Source organism: Lagenorhynchus albirostris, chromosome 14 (genome assembly GCF_949774975.1).
Source record: "Lagenorhynchus albirostris chromosome 14, mLagAlb1.1, whole genome shotgun sequence".
Taxonomy (NCBI): domain Eukaryota; kingdom Metazoa; phylum Chordata; class Mammalia; order Artiodactyla; family Delphinidae; genus Lagenorhynchus; species Lagenorhynchus albirostris.
Genome location: NC_083108.1, coordinates 4,593,142 through 4,609,837, shown reverse-complemented (window position 1 = coordinate 4,609,837; position 16,696 = coordinate 4,593,142). Strand labels below are relative to the sequence as shown.

The window sequence follows — 16,696 nt, the reverse complement described above, 5'->3', positions numbered from 1 at the left end:
ACTTACCTCACCACCAACCAATCAGAACAATGTCCACAAGCTGATTACGCCCTCTTTAAACCATTACTATAAAACTTCTCACTACCCTCTGGAAGGGGGTCACAGTTTTCGGAGGCGCTAGCCCCCTGTGCTCCCTCTTCGCCTGGCAAAGAAATAAAGCCACTGTTTTTCTTTCCTCCTAAATTCTGTCTCTGTATTTCTACTCGGCACTGGTGTATAGAAGCCAAGATTTTGGCAACAAGCTCTGTACGTCTACAAAGTTAAGTACACATTTAGCTGATATAATTAGTAAGATGACATTTAGTTTAAAACCGCCTTTTTTCAAGTGACAAACTTTACCTGATTGCTTTGAATTAAGTTTGGTATTTTAAAAACCTACTTTCTGGGCCTGATTTTTAATATCTGACAAATCAAAGAAATTAGACCAAGTAGAAATTAAGCCAACTTGATATGCTTTCTGCTATATTTCTTACAGTTTAAGGTATTTATTTATACAAATTCACATTTTGGGTTAAAAAGGTTGACACATATCACACATTTTGTGTGATTCCTTGTTAAAAACTAATTCTTCTGCACCGAGACATTAAAAATAACCACCTACGTAGACCATAATCATTCTTAGGAGCTGACTTTTCTTTACCAAAAAGAACTTACATCTCACCAAATCACAGGTTGAGGTGCAGACTCCCAAGCCAGGCATAATTACAGGCATTCTAATTACATCATTTCAACAAAAAGTTCACTCAACTTTCAAAGTAATAAAAGATTCATCATATAACAGTCATTTCGCTTCCACTAAAAGCACATTATATATAAAGACTACTTTTAGTAATAGTGGCAAATTAATGTAAAGTTCAAGCTTCCTATTTTAAATTCCTGTCTTTCTCTCCTACATAATAGAAATTTTGCAGGCATTGTCACCATTTTGTCATGAGGCTTGTGATATGTCTAGCATTACAGCTATTTTCAAGAACCAACTATTACCGTAATACCAAGGGAGAGGGCCCTGCTTCTGAAACCAGTGTAAGTAGGGTTAGCGGATCCCAGGATGGACAGAGGACATAGTCCTGGAGATTCAGGGGAAAAAATATACCTTAATTAGTTGAGCTGGTAAGTAACAGAATACTTTTCTATGCTTAAACATAGGCATCTGGTTTGCTAGAAGGCATATTATGCCTGACTTTTTATATCTATAAATGGAGAATACCTACAAGGAAAAAGATAGTCCTCAAGAATGCAAACAGTCCTTAGCATTATTCCTCCACTTGGTAATCTAACTGGGATGATGCGTGCAGAGCTGGGACCAGCTCACGATAAAAGAAAGAGGGATTTAACAAGGCATCACGACAGCACGTGGTATTTCTGACAAACTGGATCACTCGCTTTGAGAAGTGAGCCATTATCCTTGGAGTTAAGCTGAAGTTCCTTTTGGAAAGCAGCTGCCGGCTCCCACTACCCGCTCCTTCCCCAGCTCACTCCTCGAAGTTGCCTTCTCTCACTGTGGAAGAGGACCACCCTTCAGGCCCATGGTACCCCAAGAGAAATGGAACCGAGACGAGCCTCCAAACACCAGAACAAAGAACACCCCACGCCCCCGCGCTTGGGCATGAAGACGGCATTAGAGGATTAGAGGTAGAGCACCAAGGGGTAACTGTCTAGAAGGTATCCCTCCAGGTTTGCTTAGAAACTCAGACCAGGCCTTGACGTCGGAGGTGCAGCTCCCAGACCAACCTGCCTAACAGAGTTACCTGGTTAGGGGTTGAGTCCTCCGTTCGTGAACTGGGAGCGGGAGAGAAAACCGATAATGTCTGATAAGAAGAATCTACTTCTCTAAGTTATAAAGTCATAAAAAAGACAAAAGGTGACTCCCGGTCCTAGAATTAGGAAGCAACTTTGGGAACGCGTTCTGGAGGGGACCCTGCCAGCGAGCCGCGGGTGGAGCGCGGAGTTGCGCACCAGCCCCCGCAGGTGAGCGCGTTCACGCGGCGGTTCACCGCGAGGGCTGCTCAGGGTCGCGGGGCTCGCACGCCGCCCTTCCCCGCAGGGCCCACTAACCGAACGGAGGAAAGAATACTCCCGGGAAGCTCCTCTACTTGTATCGTGACTTGGGGTAACCCCACGCTTCCAAGTTTTAGAGGCTTCCTCCCGCCGTCCTTCCAGAGCTTTCCCGCGCTAAAAGGAGCGGCGAGCGACCCGCCACGGCGGAACCAATGAAAATAAAGGGAAAGGGAGGCGGGGGAGTGAGGGGCTTTCCTCGCAGGGGCTCCCCGGGCGCGCGCCCCCCGAGAGTCACCTGAACCCCGAGCCCCCGGCTGCCTTCCCCGCTCTCCCGCGGGCCGAGCCGTCGCCGCCGAGTGGCGGGGTCCGCGCCATGAGGCCGCGCCAGGGCGGTTGCAGTTGCCGGCCGCGTCCGGTCGCCATGGAGACCCAGCGCATAGGCTGCTCGGCGCGCTCCTCCTTCCGGCCGTCGCACCGCCCCGGGCCACGCCCACCCTACGCCAGCGCGCGCCCCATGCGCGTGCGCAGAAGCGGGGCAGGGCCGAGGACAGTACCGCTTTTCCACGGGCTCCAGGGGCGGTTCTAGAAACTTCCGGGGCCCGGCTTCTACGCACGCCCGACGTGCTGACGCCGAGGACGCCTGGCCGCCGCGTGGACTTTGTGGTGGCTTTGTCCCTTCCCACCTGCTGGCTCTGGGGTAGTTTGCACGGTTTCCTGTCTGGTTTCCTTAGGAAGAACAAACGCAAAGGCTACATCATCTGCCCATAAGGAATATGATAGCGACAATCAGAACGAGAATTTCTGTTTATAGGGGGCTCTCTACGGGTCGCAGGAACAAGCAGTTTATAATTGCTAAATTGACTTTTGCAAGTTCTATTTGAATTAGCGCCAGGGGCACAAACCCCGCCACCACCAACATGGCCCCGCCTTCTTGTCGCGCCAGGTACTGCGGCGCGTGCGCAGGGGCCCGCGCAGGGGAGTCTGGGAGGCGGCGAGAGGTCAGCGCGCGCTCTGGTCGCCTTGCACTGTGGGAGATGTGGTCCTTGTGCCTTCCCCGCTGCGGCAACTCTGGGAGAAGTGACGCCCTCAAACTACTATTCCCAGGACTCCTAGGGGTTTCCCCGGTTGCTTTGCAAAGGCCTGACGGGGATGGGGTGAATGTCAGCATAGAAAGTAATCAAATCACTTTAATTCCAGTAAAAAGAGGGCCGAAGGGAAGGAGGACATCAACTCTTTTCGGGAGACTTTATCTTGATTTACGTTGCTGGAGCCAGAATTATCGGTGTGAACGCGAGGACTGGAGTCCGCGTCCGGCTGGGTGTGTGGTGGGTAGTGAAGGTTTACTCGTCACAGCTGGCATCTTCCCTAAGCGGAGCGGCTTTCCGGGAACATGATTTGTACTTTCCTACGAGCTGTACGGTGTACGGAGAAGCTGCACAGGTCCTCGGGGGAGCGGTTGTTTTTGGCACACTTTGTACTTAACAAAGCGTGCTTGAAGACTGAGCCCAATTGGAGATGGGAGCCGCAAGAGCAGAAGAGAACGGTGCGACCTAGGTGTCTTTTGGGAGTCACCCAGAAAACCATCTGGACGCAAGGACAGAGCCCGCAGAGAGCGAAGGAGGACGGCAGCAAACAAGTGTCTGTGCACAGAAGTCAGAGCGGGAAAACCGCCATCTCAACGTCACAGAAAGGTAAAAGGGAAGTCCCTGTAACGGTCAGTCTTTCAGCAAACGTGATGAGGGCTGCCAGCGCCCTTTTACACAAGTTCAGTGCTAAGAATAAACAGTTCACACAAATTAAAAGGTAGAACCGTTAAACACAGTTTAGAACCAGAGAATACAGGCCCACAATTTTCTTCACAGATCTGAACTCAGATTTGAAAGTTGGTTTTGATATAACTTTGCTGAATTATGTCTATAAAATTTTTCTCAACTTTTCTTAGTTTGGTGACAGCTATATAAAACTTAACCATTGTTTAGAACTTTATAATAAACAAGTAGATTTCCCAGATGTTAGTTCATCTCATTTGAGCCTCAAATTTACTGTTTCAGACAGACATTAGTACTCATTAGTATGTATAAGGCATATTTCCCCAATTTCACACAACTAAAAATTGAATGCAGATTTTTCCAGTCTCAGTTTTCTGATATCCAGGACAACCACTCCTGTATCTTTAGTCTTTCAGAATAGCACTGCCTCTGGCATTCCCCCTTAGATGTGATACTGCTTTTGATTTACTATTTTGGTCAGTAAGAGGCAGTTTCACAGGCTTTCATTGGACTTTACCCATTATGGTAGCTTTTAATCTGCCTCAAGGGAACTAAAGTAGGGACTGTTGTTGCCAATTACTGAGAATGTCCATTCCAGTTATACGTTGGGAATCAGGGAAATGACTGCCACGTAAGTCCATGGCCCAGCTGTGAACCTTTTACAAGCCAGGCTCTTTATTATACAGCCACCATACGTACATAACAGAGGGACCATAATGACTCCTTGGGGTATTGATGTCAGCTCAGACTCTGTCCAGCAGACCTTGAAGTGTTTGGGTGTCCCCCTTTTCCAGCATACAGTCACCAAGTGAATGGCCGTAGGGCTCAGGTGAAGGACGAGGGGAATCACATATACTTGCTCAGTATAGAGGCTGGTCTTCCTTCGGTAAATGGATTCCAGGTCTGAAGACTGATTCACGTCCAGAAATTGAGCCGTTCATTATCATGGTTGCTCCCACCTGGCTTCAATGCCACGGCCGTCCCCGTGGCGTCAGGGCGCTTTGTTCTGTAACGATGTGAAGTGTTTTCCAGGCCCTCCTACAGGACAGTCGGCTGGTGGATTTTGCCCTCGGTGTATTATACCCACTGTAGCGTGCCCATAGTTTGCCATGGCAGTTCTGTCATTTTTACTTCACTTAATGTGGATCACGCTCATCTTTGCAAGAGCGAACGTAGCCATGCACCAGCTCCCAGGCTGCTTGTCAGACTTGAGTTTTTGCTCAGAGGAGAGTACTGCCCCTGTTGATCTCCTCTCACTTGTCCAGTTCTGTATTCTGTGACCCTTCACGCTGCCGTTAGGATACAGCCGGCTCTGCTGGTGGGGCTTCCAGCCTCTTTGGGGATGGCCTGTTTCCTCTTTCCTCCCAGTTATGTTGTAACCTGGCCAGAGCACATGTCTCGCTAGATGGAAGCCCCCGCCAGGTCTTCAAGGAGGAAGAAGAGCTAGCCTTTAACTGGGAGGCATGAGCTGCTGCTTCACGCCGGAGGGTTCAGGAGAACCTGTGGACTCAAGATTCTGGAGTGCGTCAGCCTTGATACCCCCTTGCCAAGCTGCAGGCTCCCTCTCTTCCCAAGTCACGACCTTGGCCTTGGCACAAGAGACCTGGTGGGGTGAGAGTCCAGCCTCTCTGCTACTCTTTTGCCCTGGGCCTGGTCCTCAGCTTTTTCTGCCCTCTCTGGGTGCAACAAAGGAGTCTCCTGTTTTGCTGTGGAGGAGGCGTCTGACTTTCACACTTGACCTTCATTGGTGATCAGTTACCTCGTCCTCTCACTACCTTTCTCCAGCGCATTGGCAGCCCGCTACCACAGCCATCCAGTCCGAGTCCTTATAATTGCTTATTCCCCCTAAATTCCCAAAACGCAACACCCATCAGTGCACTCCCTCCCACCGGTGCTCCAGGCCACCAGCGGTGAGAGCCGCGGCAGTTGTGCGACCACTCCCTGCCGGGCCTCAGCTCCTCCTGCCACCAGGGACGAGTCCTCGAGGCCAGCCGGTGGCCAGTGATCCAGCTCCAAAATCCCAGTTTGGAGCTGCTTCCTAGGACCACTCCTGTAGTCCCGTCGTAGGGCGAATTCCAGGGAAGCAGACTCAGTGGGGTCTGTGGGCAGGAGGTTTGGGGGCCTCCCGTGGGGAGGCTGGGCTGGGCTGAGGGAGAAGCTGAAGCACGGGGCGTTTGCGATAGGGCCTCCGCCGGTCCTGCAGGAGCTCGGGGGCTGGGCTGGCCCTTGCAGTCCTCTCATCTCAAGGTGTGGGGCTTGGGCACCAGCCAGGCACTGGGTGTGGGGAGGGCCAGGGCCTTGGATGCAGGGATTCCGCCAGCCAGAAGCCATGTCAGCTCCCCGCACCGGGGGTGACGGGAGCCTCGGTCCTGCGGGAAGCACGTGGGTGGTCACCACAACACCCCTCATTGCAGAGACAGATGGCAGGAGGGGTTCTGTGTGAAAGTATACGGTCTGAAAGGGTCAAGAAGAGGAAGGTAGACGATGAGCAGCTTCTGCTGAAGAATAACATGATGCTTAAACTTCGAGAACGCGTGGGCTGAGTGATACTCGGTGCGGGCTTTGCACGTAGTACATACAGTCGATGTTTGTGGTTGAATAAACGGGGAAGAGCCTTCCCGAGAGCCTAAGCGAAGCAGCAGTGAGTGTGCCGGGCAGGAATCGGGAGCAAAGGTGTTGGGGCAAAGGCCTGATCTGGGTCACAGGGAACGTCGCGGCTCCTGACCAGCGCGGGGTGCCGTGTTCTCAGCGTGCCGCCGGGCTCACAGCGGGCAGTTACTGCTCATTAAGTGTGTTTTGTGACCTCGGTAGAGAATAGAATGAGATGGGTTATTTAAAAAAAAAAGATAGTGCAGTATCTGTGCAGGTTCTTCATTTTCTAAAGCAGTTCGATTCACAAATCTGCCTGGCCAAGCAAAGTCCTGTTCTAAATTCAGTTCTGTTTTGTTGTTTCACAGCCAGCAGGGTGGCAGGCTGGGAAGGTCACTGACTGTTGAGGGTCGAGGCCCATTTTGACTGCAGCTGACAAAGCCAACAGGTCTCTTACTGTGTGAACAGCAGACCGTATCCAGTGGTGCCTAATCAAGGACTGTTGTTTCCACTCAGAGGGACTGGATCACTTGTTCAGAGGGTTTCCTCATCTTAGACAATAAGGAGGCATTAAAATCATAACGCCACCTAAAGTAAAGATTCGATTCCTAAGCCCTGCTCCCAGAATCCTGCCGCGGTTCTTTCAGAAAGTTTCTTCAGGTGGTCCTGATTCACAGAGATTTGACAATAGCTGCTCCAGAACATGTACCGACCCCCTCATTAGGTCCTGAGCCCACGTCTCACCTGCTAGAGATCCTGAAGCCAGAAGCATCCCTGCTGACGTCCGGCACACATGTAACCAGTGGTGTTTTCTCTTTACAGTGAAAGAAGCTGGAAGAGATTTTACCTATTTAATAGTGGTGCTTATTGGAATCACCATTACAGGTTGAAAACACAGCAAGTATAAAACCCCTGAATATCTTTTTCATTTTCCATTTGTCTCGCTCTCGCTTTGCTTGAGCTTTTTCTTTGATTTTCAGGTGGCTTGTTTTACACGATCTTCAGAGAACTCTTTTCTTCATCCAGTCCTAATAAGATATATGGGAAAGCCCTAGAAAAATGCAGATTAAATCCCGAGGTTAGTCCTCAAGATTGCGTTACACAGACTCTGATCAGGGAGAGGAATGTGGTGGTGGGAGGGGCAGGCAGAGGTCACGTGCTAGTTCTGAGACTAGTGGATTTATATAATAATAAAACCGTAGTGGTTGGATTGTGATTACGTTATTAGCTCTTTGTTCTGTACTTGAAATGCTTTGATTACGAGTAGCACCCAAAGGTCCATGCGGCGGTGTTTCCATCCTAAGGGTACAAGAGAGTCGTTGTACTAGTTGTCATCAATAATAAATGTTTAGAATATACCAGAGTATTAAACTCACTAGTCTTTTTAAAACCCTGATTCATGATCTTGTGATCATAATAGTAACTGTTGATGCTTATTGAGAGCACATTATGCACCAAGCACTCTGCTCAGTGTTGGAGCACATCGTCTTTATTGAGTCTCACAAGAACCACTTGTGTTGGGTGCTACTATTATCCTGTTTGCAGAAGGAAACTGATATTTAAAGAGATTAAGTAACTCCACTAAGATGACTGAACCGGTAAGAGGGAGAGCCAGAACCTCAATCCCAGTTTGGGTGATTCCACACTTAGGCTCTTAAGCACAGCCTGCCTGAGCCACGCCCTGGAGGATGCAGATGTGGAAAAGCCGCCTCCATTCTTTTAAGGATCCCGTCCAGAGGAAGCTTTTCATAAGGCTTTCCAGTCACAGAGAGAAAGTGCGTGTAGCCCGTGCAGTTCCAGATTTTACTCCTGGGTGGAAAACGTTGGCACTGAAACATCTTACTCATTGACATCTTAATTCTTGTACTTTGAAAGAAAGTGGCAGGTGGCATCATAAATATCAGGGCTGCTTCTCACACAGACCAGGGAGTAAATGTCAGAGAAACAGCCGTGAGGCCCCTGGGGAGGGGAAGCTTTGGAACCCGCAGATCCTCTCAGCATCCATGCCCTGCCCTGGGTTTCCCTGGGGCACCACCTCCAAATGCTCCATGAGTGTCTCTAATCTTGTCAGGGTGCAAACGGCAGGAGCTAAGGCCTCTGGCATCTTTCTTTTTCCTGGACTCAGGGCAGTCTGAGAACTGTGGAGGAGAAGGCAGAGGGGGAGGTGTCCCTCTGAGTAAGTTGAAACTCAGCAGGGAGTAAAGGAGGTTCCCATTAGAGTTATTGGGGGTCCTAATTACCCCTGACAAGAAACCCTTTACAGGTTCCAGAAATAAACACGAGCAGTAGCATAATTACATGTCAGGGCGCATCTCTAAGAAGAGAGGAAGAGTTGCTGTGTTATTCACAAACTCGGTCTTTCATAGATCTTCAGCATTTTGAACAAAACAGAACTTCACAGAATAAACACAGAGAGCGAGGTATTATTAAGGTCATAACTTAATTTGCCGCCTAAAAGAGCTCTATGAAGAATAATTAAACTTCAACAGTTCGATTTTGTTAGGATTTATTAGGGGCCTGTTGTTTGCCAGGCACTTTGCTTGGTTGAGAAATAGAAAATACTTATGTTTTGATACAGACATGTTTAATCTATTAAATTATTTGAACAATCGTTTCAGCTACACAGTTCTTAAATATGTCTCATCTTACATATTAGTCTCTATATGTGCCTGAAAATTTTGATACTGAAGATGCCCAACAGACCAAATAAGAAAAATTTCCAGAGTTGAAGCAATATTTGTTTTAGTTTGATATCACATTTCTGTTTTTTTGAAAAGGTTCCGAAGTATTTGCATTTTAAATTCAGTAAAAATTACATTTACACTTCATTGTGAGTTCTCCCATTGGGAATAATGGATTCCTACCTCTAGATCTGGTTTGTTTTAAATAAATCATTACTTGTTTTTATTTGTGTATTTAATAACTAAAAAATTATTTTGATCTCATAGCTTTTAGTATTAGACCCCATTGGGTAAATTTCACTAAAAATGTTCAGACATTTAAATATTTGAACACTTTGTTACATCGTGTTTCTTTTTGTAAAAGGGGAGTAGAAACAGCTCCACTTCAGCCTAACTGTTCTGAAACTACAAGTAACACCATAAAGTTACCTATTTCATTCTCTGTGCATGAAAAGTTTGAGTGTTAATTATGGGATGATTTTTGCATAATAACTCTTTTCCCAGTTTTCTTATCATTGGAGATATCATTTTGAAAGAGTCCCAGGCTTTTTTTTTTTTTCTAAAATAAACCACTCAGTTTGTCAGAAAATATTTCCCTAGGAAGCTTAAAAAAAGTAGCCCTGACTGAGGAAGCGTCACCTTACTTTGCAGGTGCTAAGTGTCTTCGGCGAGCCCCTTAAAGGCTATGGGGAGATGACGAGACGTGGCAGAAGGCAGCACGTCAGGTACTGCAGGCGGCTTGGATTTGAGAGCTTGGGGTGATGTTTAAGTGGGAGGAATTCAGGCTTGTGTGTTTTCATTGTCTTGACAGTTTTATTGAATACGTAAAAGATGGGCTGAAACACATGCGTGTGAAATTCTACATCCAGGGCTCCGAGCCCGGGAAGCAAGGAACTGTCCATCTTGAAGTGAAAGAGGTGAGATCGTGTGGGGATGGGGTTTCTTGAACGCAGACTCAACGTAAAGTGCCAAAGAGCAGGGCAGCACCTTGATACTCATTGTTTTTTTCCAGAACCCAGAAAGTGGCGAATATGAATTTCAATATATATTTGTAGAACTTGAACCATATTCTAGAAGAACTATTGTCATTGAAGATAATCGATCTTAAGACAATTAAAAGAACAAGCAACCACGTGTTTCCTTACGGATGTGGAAAAATGCACATGAAGGCTCTGATCTTCACAGCCCTCTTCCAGAGTCTATTTCGAATAAAACAGGAAGGAGTGTAGCTCATAAAAGTGAAGGCAACTGGGTAGTTGTTGCATTTAGACAAACTGAATTAGAGGTTTTCTTGTACAGTGAAAAATCATGAAATAGAGCACACCTTATGTTAAATCATTGAATTGCTGATCATGAGCGGTGTTTCTGCTGTACTTAACATCATCTTTTATTATAAGAAATTTTTGTTATTAAAAATTTTACACCACGTAAATAAGAAAATAGAGGTATTTAATGCTTTTTCATGTTGTATAACTGTAAAAAGTCTGTGAAATAAAATTGAAACTAACAGAAAGATGTCAGAAGCAGCTTCCTTCCACATATTTTGGAATCTGACTTGAGAAACACTTGAAAATATTTGAGAAATATAGGGAACCAAGTGATACACTCTCCAAAATTATCATAGATAGGTGTACGCGTTGCATGTTTTTTATTTGTTGTTTTTCTGTTTTTTCTTTTTGCGGTACGTGGGCCTCTCACTGTTGCGGCCTCTCCCGTTGTGGGGCAGAGGCTCCGGACGCGTAGGCTCAGCGGCCATGGCTCACGGGCCCAGCCGCTCCGCGGCATGTGGGATCTTCCCGGACCGGGGCACGAACCCGCGTCCCCTGCATCGGCAGGCGGACTCTCAACCACTGCACCACCAGGGAAGCCCAACGTTGCATGGTTTTTAGTAATCTAGTTTGTCTCATGTTTCCCCCTCTGTGAGTTGGGGTACTTGTGCACGGTAGGACACGTGCACGCTCTAAGTTGGGTGGACCTGGGCTCTCACCAGGTGTGTGGGCCTCTGCAGGTACCTTAGTGTTATCAGACCTCGTTCTGTCCCATGTACCCAGAGCCAAGTACAGGATACATAAGAGCAGAAACCTGGCAAGTTTGGGTGGAAAGATGATTTTTAAAATACTGTGGTATGCAATCTCAGTTACGGTCTTAATGGTTGTCTCCCTGCAAAATTCATATGTTGAAATTCTAAGCCCCAGGGGGCGGGGGGGGGGGTGCTTTGGGAGGTGATTAGGTCATGAGGGTGGAGCCCTCGTGAATGGGATTGGTGTCCTATAAAAGGGACCCCACATTTTCTAATAAAACTTTTTTTGTTACGACCAAAAAAAAAAAAGGGACCCCACAGAGCTCCTTCACCTCTCCCCCAAGTGAGGACACAGTAGGACATCTGCAGCCTGGAAGACGGCCTGAGTGTGTCCTTAGCCTAGTCTCAGCCTTAGAGTTTATCTGCCTTATTACCCTAAATCCTCAAGCCTCCCCAGACTATGCATTAGTATACAGATAGGTCAAAACCCTGTTTTCTGCTCTTCTCCACTATAATAACATTGTGTTCTTTCAGTAGCCTAACTTGTATCTAATTTTACCATTTCGGCTACACCTTTTTCTCCTTCCTGCATACATTAGTTTTAATCCATCCCCTACTCCCTGTTCCCACCACCCCTGTGTGCTGGGTGCTCCCAGAGGCCTTCGGCCAGGAAGTTAGAATCGGCTTCCACACCAGTCTCTGCCCCTTGTCTCTCCCCAACTAATCTCCCTCCTCATGGCACAAGAGCCGCTTTCTAAACTCTGGTCTGATTGCGCCCTGTGCCCACTCACATCCTTCAGTGATTCCCAGATGCCCTGAAAACGGTAAATCCCATCAGGTCCCAGTACTCTGCCTCAGTCCCCTCCCCCTCATCCCCCCTCCCCCAAGCCTAGTCCAGCCACCCTGGACCAGCTCAGACTCCACGGGGCCACTCCTTCAGACCCTTAAGTTCCAAAGTTTCACTGGTAGACTGTTTTAAGAAGGTTATGTGTGTTTTGCTACTAAACATTCTCAGGCACTTGGAATTTTCTTAATGCTTAATCAGGCCAGTCTTTGGCAGGGTAGGATTTTTCCTCCCCTCAGTGGCAGTTTCAAAAGCCTTCTACAGCATTCCATAAAATTCCTTGGGGTCACAAGGCATTATTTTTGCCCCATAATTATTGACAGTGCATTTACAGCACACAAAGAAGTAGACTGCCAAATCTCCTGCAGTCCCGGCCGTGTGTCTGCAAAGCCAGAAACACCTCTTTTTTTTGTGGTACGGAGGCCTCTCACTGCTGTGGCCTCTCCCGTTGCGGAGCACAGGCTCTGGACGTGCAGGCTCAGCGGCCATGGCTCATGGGCCCAGCCGCTTCACGGCACACGGGGTCCTCCCGGACCAGGGCACGAACCTGTGTCCCCTGCATCGGCAGGCGGACTCTCAACCACTGCGCCACCAGGGAAGCCCACCAGAAGCACCTCTTGCCAGACATTCTCTCCTTAGGTCCTCACAGGTATAGGGGGCTGACTAGGGGCTCTAGTTTTACTGATGGGGAATATGGGGCTTTATTGTTCGTTGGGAACCAGGAATAGGATTTCTCACTCATCCATTCAACCTTTTAGAGTCTTGTAACACCTGCTGGGTCCACCTGATGCAGAACAAGAGCGAGGGGTCGCTACCCACTAGGGGATTGGGACCAACCTCTTCTGATTCCCACTTTGTTTCACCTTCCTTTGCGCCTCCCAGACCCTCATAGTATCTCAGAAAGGACATATACACTATATGCCAACCAAAGCAGGGGACAGCGACAATAGAGGGAGCACGGCTAGGGAAATGGTCCAAGCGAAGGTCATGGGGCTGGCGAACACTGGACTCATCATACGAGAAAAGTCAGGACGAGACCTCCAGGAACAGGAAGCCTGGGGCCAAATCACGCTCCACCCACTGAACCGCGTAATCCGGGATGAACTCACCCCCTCAAGATCCTCAACTTATTCACACCTTGGGCCTTATAGGGTAATGTTCACAATGTGGACTTATCTTCCGGGGCCCAGCATTCAGGAGCAGCCAAGAGCATCTGCTACAGCAGCAAGGGGCTCGAGCTCATCCACTCTGTGTGACCTCGGAGCCTGGGATACGGACGGGTTGGTCTGACTCACGTCCTAAGCATTTAACCTGATGCTGCCTTTCCCATTTCTTTACCTCTTTGCAATTCAGTTTCCTCGTCTCTCAAATGAGGACAGTAATAGCACCTCGTAAGGTTTTTATAAGGATCCCATGTGCTGGTGCGGAAGGCACTTCCTCAGCAGCCGGCAGCTGGTTAGACTGCAGCTATTGGAGGATCTCGTCTTCCCTTTAGGTTTAGATGGTAGACAGAGCAGGTACCATTTTCATTTTGGTACCGTCAGTTCTTAGAGTATTTGGACGATAGTAGGTTTTCAAAAGTTCTATTAAAACTAAGCCTTAGAAGCATCTATAGATACCTCTAAAACAGGCAACACAATTCTCAGAGGGTGACTTTAAAAGCTGCTGAAGTCCTAGTATGCCAGCTCTAGGAAACAGAAGACTGCAAAAATTATGGCTGCAGTCTTGTCACAGTCCAGAGCATTCCTGCACCAGTAAAACAAAATAACAACCAAAATAACATAAATCTAATGCCTTTAAAAGATTGAAATTCCTCTAGGAGCAGGGTTGGAAAAAGGAAAACAGAATTCCTCTTCAGAACACACACACACACACACACACACACACACACACACACACTCCAGCAAAAGATGGTTCATGGAACAACCAACTTGTAAAACCACTTACTTCATAATATGATAAAACAAAAATGCAAAGAAAAGAAAGTAATATTTTGATCAAATAGTTAGTAGAACCACAGTAAATAAATGCTTTGATTCATGTCTATTGATTTGACCCTAAGGTGTTTTGTGCACTTTTAGAAAAGAACGTTTTTGTGGTAAAACATTTCTTTGCAGTGAAAATTGTGTAACTATTTACTCAAAAACTCCAACATAAGCAGCTCAGAATAACCATTGGCATTAACCAGACTTGTTGGATATTCTGCAATTATCCACGGACTGTGCAAGGTGGCATCCCAGGGCCACCCCTCTTCTCACCACAAGGCATGTGATGCTGCCAGCACTCAGTGATTTACACAGAGCTTGTAAGGAAGGTGCCCCCCATCTCCCCTGACACCCAGACAACTTGCGGAGGTCCTCTGTCCCTCTTCCACCAACATCCCATCTCCAAATCCCCCACCCAACCTAGAAAAAATTAGTCAGTGCTTCTAGTTTACAACCATCATACTAATAAGATCTCTGGTAAATTATAAAATGCCTCTCCTTCTCCTCTTTCTGTCCTCTCCCCTTCTTCATGGAATTAATGGCAAACTTTTGTTAAAAACAGTTAACAGGGGACTTCCCTGGTGGCGCAGGGGTTAAGAATACGCCTGCCAATGCAGGGGACACGAGTTCGAGCCCTGGTCTGGGAAGATCCCACATGCCACATGCCGCGGAGCAACTAAGCCCGTGCTCCACAACTACTGAGCCTGCGCTCTAGAGCCCGCGAGTCACAGCTACTGAAGCCCGTGAGCCACAACTACTGAAGCCCGTGCGCCTAGAGCCCGTGCTCTGCAACAAGAGAAGCCACCGCAATGAGCAGCCCGCGCACCACAACGAAGAGTAGCCCCCGCTCGCCACAACTAGAGAAAGCCGGCACGCGGCGATGAAGACCCAACGCAGCTAAAATTAATTAATTAATTTGTTTAATTTAAATTAATAATTAAAATAATTTATTAATTAAATTAATTTATTTTTTTTAAAAAACAGTTAACAGCAATGCAAAGACCTCATGAGATGTTTAACATGTGTCATTTCCATTGATTAAGATCTGAGCCATTTAAAAAATAATAATAAAAGGAAGCATGCCGAAACGAAAAGTTAGTTGAAAAGGTCAAATTCCTCAGCTGGAGAATCCTGACTTTACTGCAGGCAATCGGTATCAATCGGGGCATGTATTGCTCACGTTGTATTTGATAGGTGTTGTAGCATCGAATTACGGGAAGGAGGCAGCACAACAATGAAGAGAAGAATCAAATGACTTGTCAGTAATGATGCTTCGGTCCAGGGGAGCCTCGTTTATGAGAACCCACTGTTCACATTCACGTACTGTTCCTGCCACATGAGAACGTGGCAATGGGAATGTTCATTTATTTAAGCAAAACTGTCAGCACTGTTTCAGAGAGAAGTAAACAGTATAAAACAAATGTGTGCTGAGCGAGGCACATGGATTTCTGCCTACAGAGGAGACACTAAAGGACCATGTACTGACTTCACAAGGACCCAAACGGGCACAGATGATGAAAACCAGCTATTACGTTTTCCCAAGAAGCCACCGTGTGTGATGGGCTGCCAGTAAATGCTGCCAATTTTGTTTAGAAACGATTCAGATAAAAACCATAAACCTATTAAGCTAAGTGTCACAGTCATTGGTATCAATTGTATTTAACCTACACTTGTACAAAATGGACATAATACATAAAAATAATATGTCATTTCAAGTAGTTTCAAATAATCGGATTGTAATAGGCTTATTGTTTTTCATGTCAGAGTTATAAAAATGTTAATTTTTGTCTTTATCGAGCATGACGGCATCATTTGTTTGTGTTATTATTAATACTGATGTATTTTAGTGCTAATCTATGTAACCGGGGCATGCCAATGCGTGTGCCCAGCTTCTCATTAGTGATGCCACCTGGCAGCTACCACTCTTGCAGGGCTCGCCTTACGCTCTAACAGTGGGGGACAGGAGTGCAGCCCGTGGCCTGATTGCTTCCGGCCTTTGAAGCGTTCTTGATTTGGTTCCTGTGGTTGTAGCCCCGAGGACGTGTTCTAAGTGGGCTGCTGACACTCCTCCTATACAAAGAGCACCTGCAGACTTCTAGAGGCTGGACTAGAGATTCGGGATTCCAGGGAGGGAAGCACACAGGGGCCACACACTCCAATAACCAGGCGACTTCGCACAGAAGCTCATGCCCTGGGGAAATGGCAGGATGCAGTCTCTAACTCTCGTTTAAAACCCATCAAGCCTCAGTTTCCCCCACATTCTTCCTCAGTGTGTCCCCTTCTCTCCATCACTCTCCGACTCTCTGTCTCTATTCTCTCCAGCCTCCCTCCTCCCTCCTCCATTTCTCCATCTTCTCCCTATTTGCTCCTTAACAGACTGTAATAAAGACTTACAAACATCTATGTTCCTTCTTCCTGATTTAAATTGGGCAAGATAGATCTTGTGGGTGTCACTGGATCAGGAGAGGTGAGGATGTGTCTCACCAATTGGAAGAAGCATAGAATTAGAAATGTGTCATTTCATTAAGTCAGTTAAGTGACACCGGGAATCCCACCGATCTTGCTAACGATCTTGCACCAGGACCCCATTTTATTCTCAAAGCAGCTGCTCAAAATTTTGTTTTCTTATTTGCAGTGAGTAGGTCCAAGGACTCAATCTACTTTTCTTAAAAAGCTATTTCGTTTTATGATCAAGCATTTGGGCTCCGGACTCAGAAAATCTTAACTGAGTTTTAAAGTCCCAATTTTGCCCACCATTGTGTGATACGTAATTTACTTCTCTGTAAAATGGAATAATAATAGTGCCTATC

The 16,696-nt window shown here is 47.0% G+C and overlaps 2 protein-coding genes across 2 annotated transcripts in view; one reads left to right on the top strand and one right to left on the bottom strand.

The window, feature by feature from the left end:
• Nucleotides 1-2,407, bottom strand: part of FBXO15 (F-box protein 15) — a 40,309-nt gene extending 37,902 nt beyond the window's left edge. The window contains exon 1 of the mRNA XM_060170789.1: nt 2,294-2,407. Within this exon, the coding sequence (XP_060026772.1) occupies nt 2,294-2,373 (80 nt within the window). The 5' untranslated portion in view covers nt 2,374-2,407. The remainder of the gene's footprint in view (nt 1-2,293) is intronic.
• A 720-nt stretch (nt 2,408-3,127) lies between these two features.
• On the top strand, nt 3,128-10,550 carry TIMM21 (translocase of inner mitochondrial membrane 21). Its single transcript, XM_060121186.1, has 6 exons — nt 3,128-3,689; nt 7,179-7,241; nt 7,337-7,434; nt 9,689-9,762; nt 9,849-9,954; nt 10,050-10,550. The coding sequence occupies exons 1-6, from the start codon at nt 3,389-3,391 to the stop codon at nt 10,143-10,145; spliced, it is 738 nt and encodes a 245-aa protein (XP_059977169.1). The 5' UTR covers nt 3,128-3,388; the 3' UTR covers nt 10,146-10,550.
• Nucleotides 10,551-16,696: the final 6,146 nt, after the last annotated feature.

Coding starts and splice junctions, on each gene's coding strand:
- TIMM21 (XM_060121186.1), top strand. CDS start 3,389: ATGATTTGTACTTTCCTACGAGCTGTACGGTGTACGGAGAAGCTGCAC. Junction 3,690..7,178: donor CATCTCAACGTCACAGAAAG/GTAAAAGGGAAG, acceptor TTCTCTTTACAG/TGAAAGAAGCTGGAAGAGAT. Junction 7,435..9,688: donor AATGCAGATTAAATCCCGAG/GTTAGTCCTCAA, acceptor CTTACTTTGCAG/GTGCTAAGTGTCTTCGGCGA.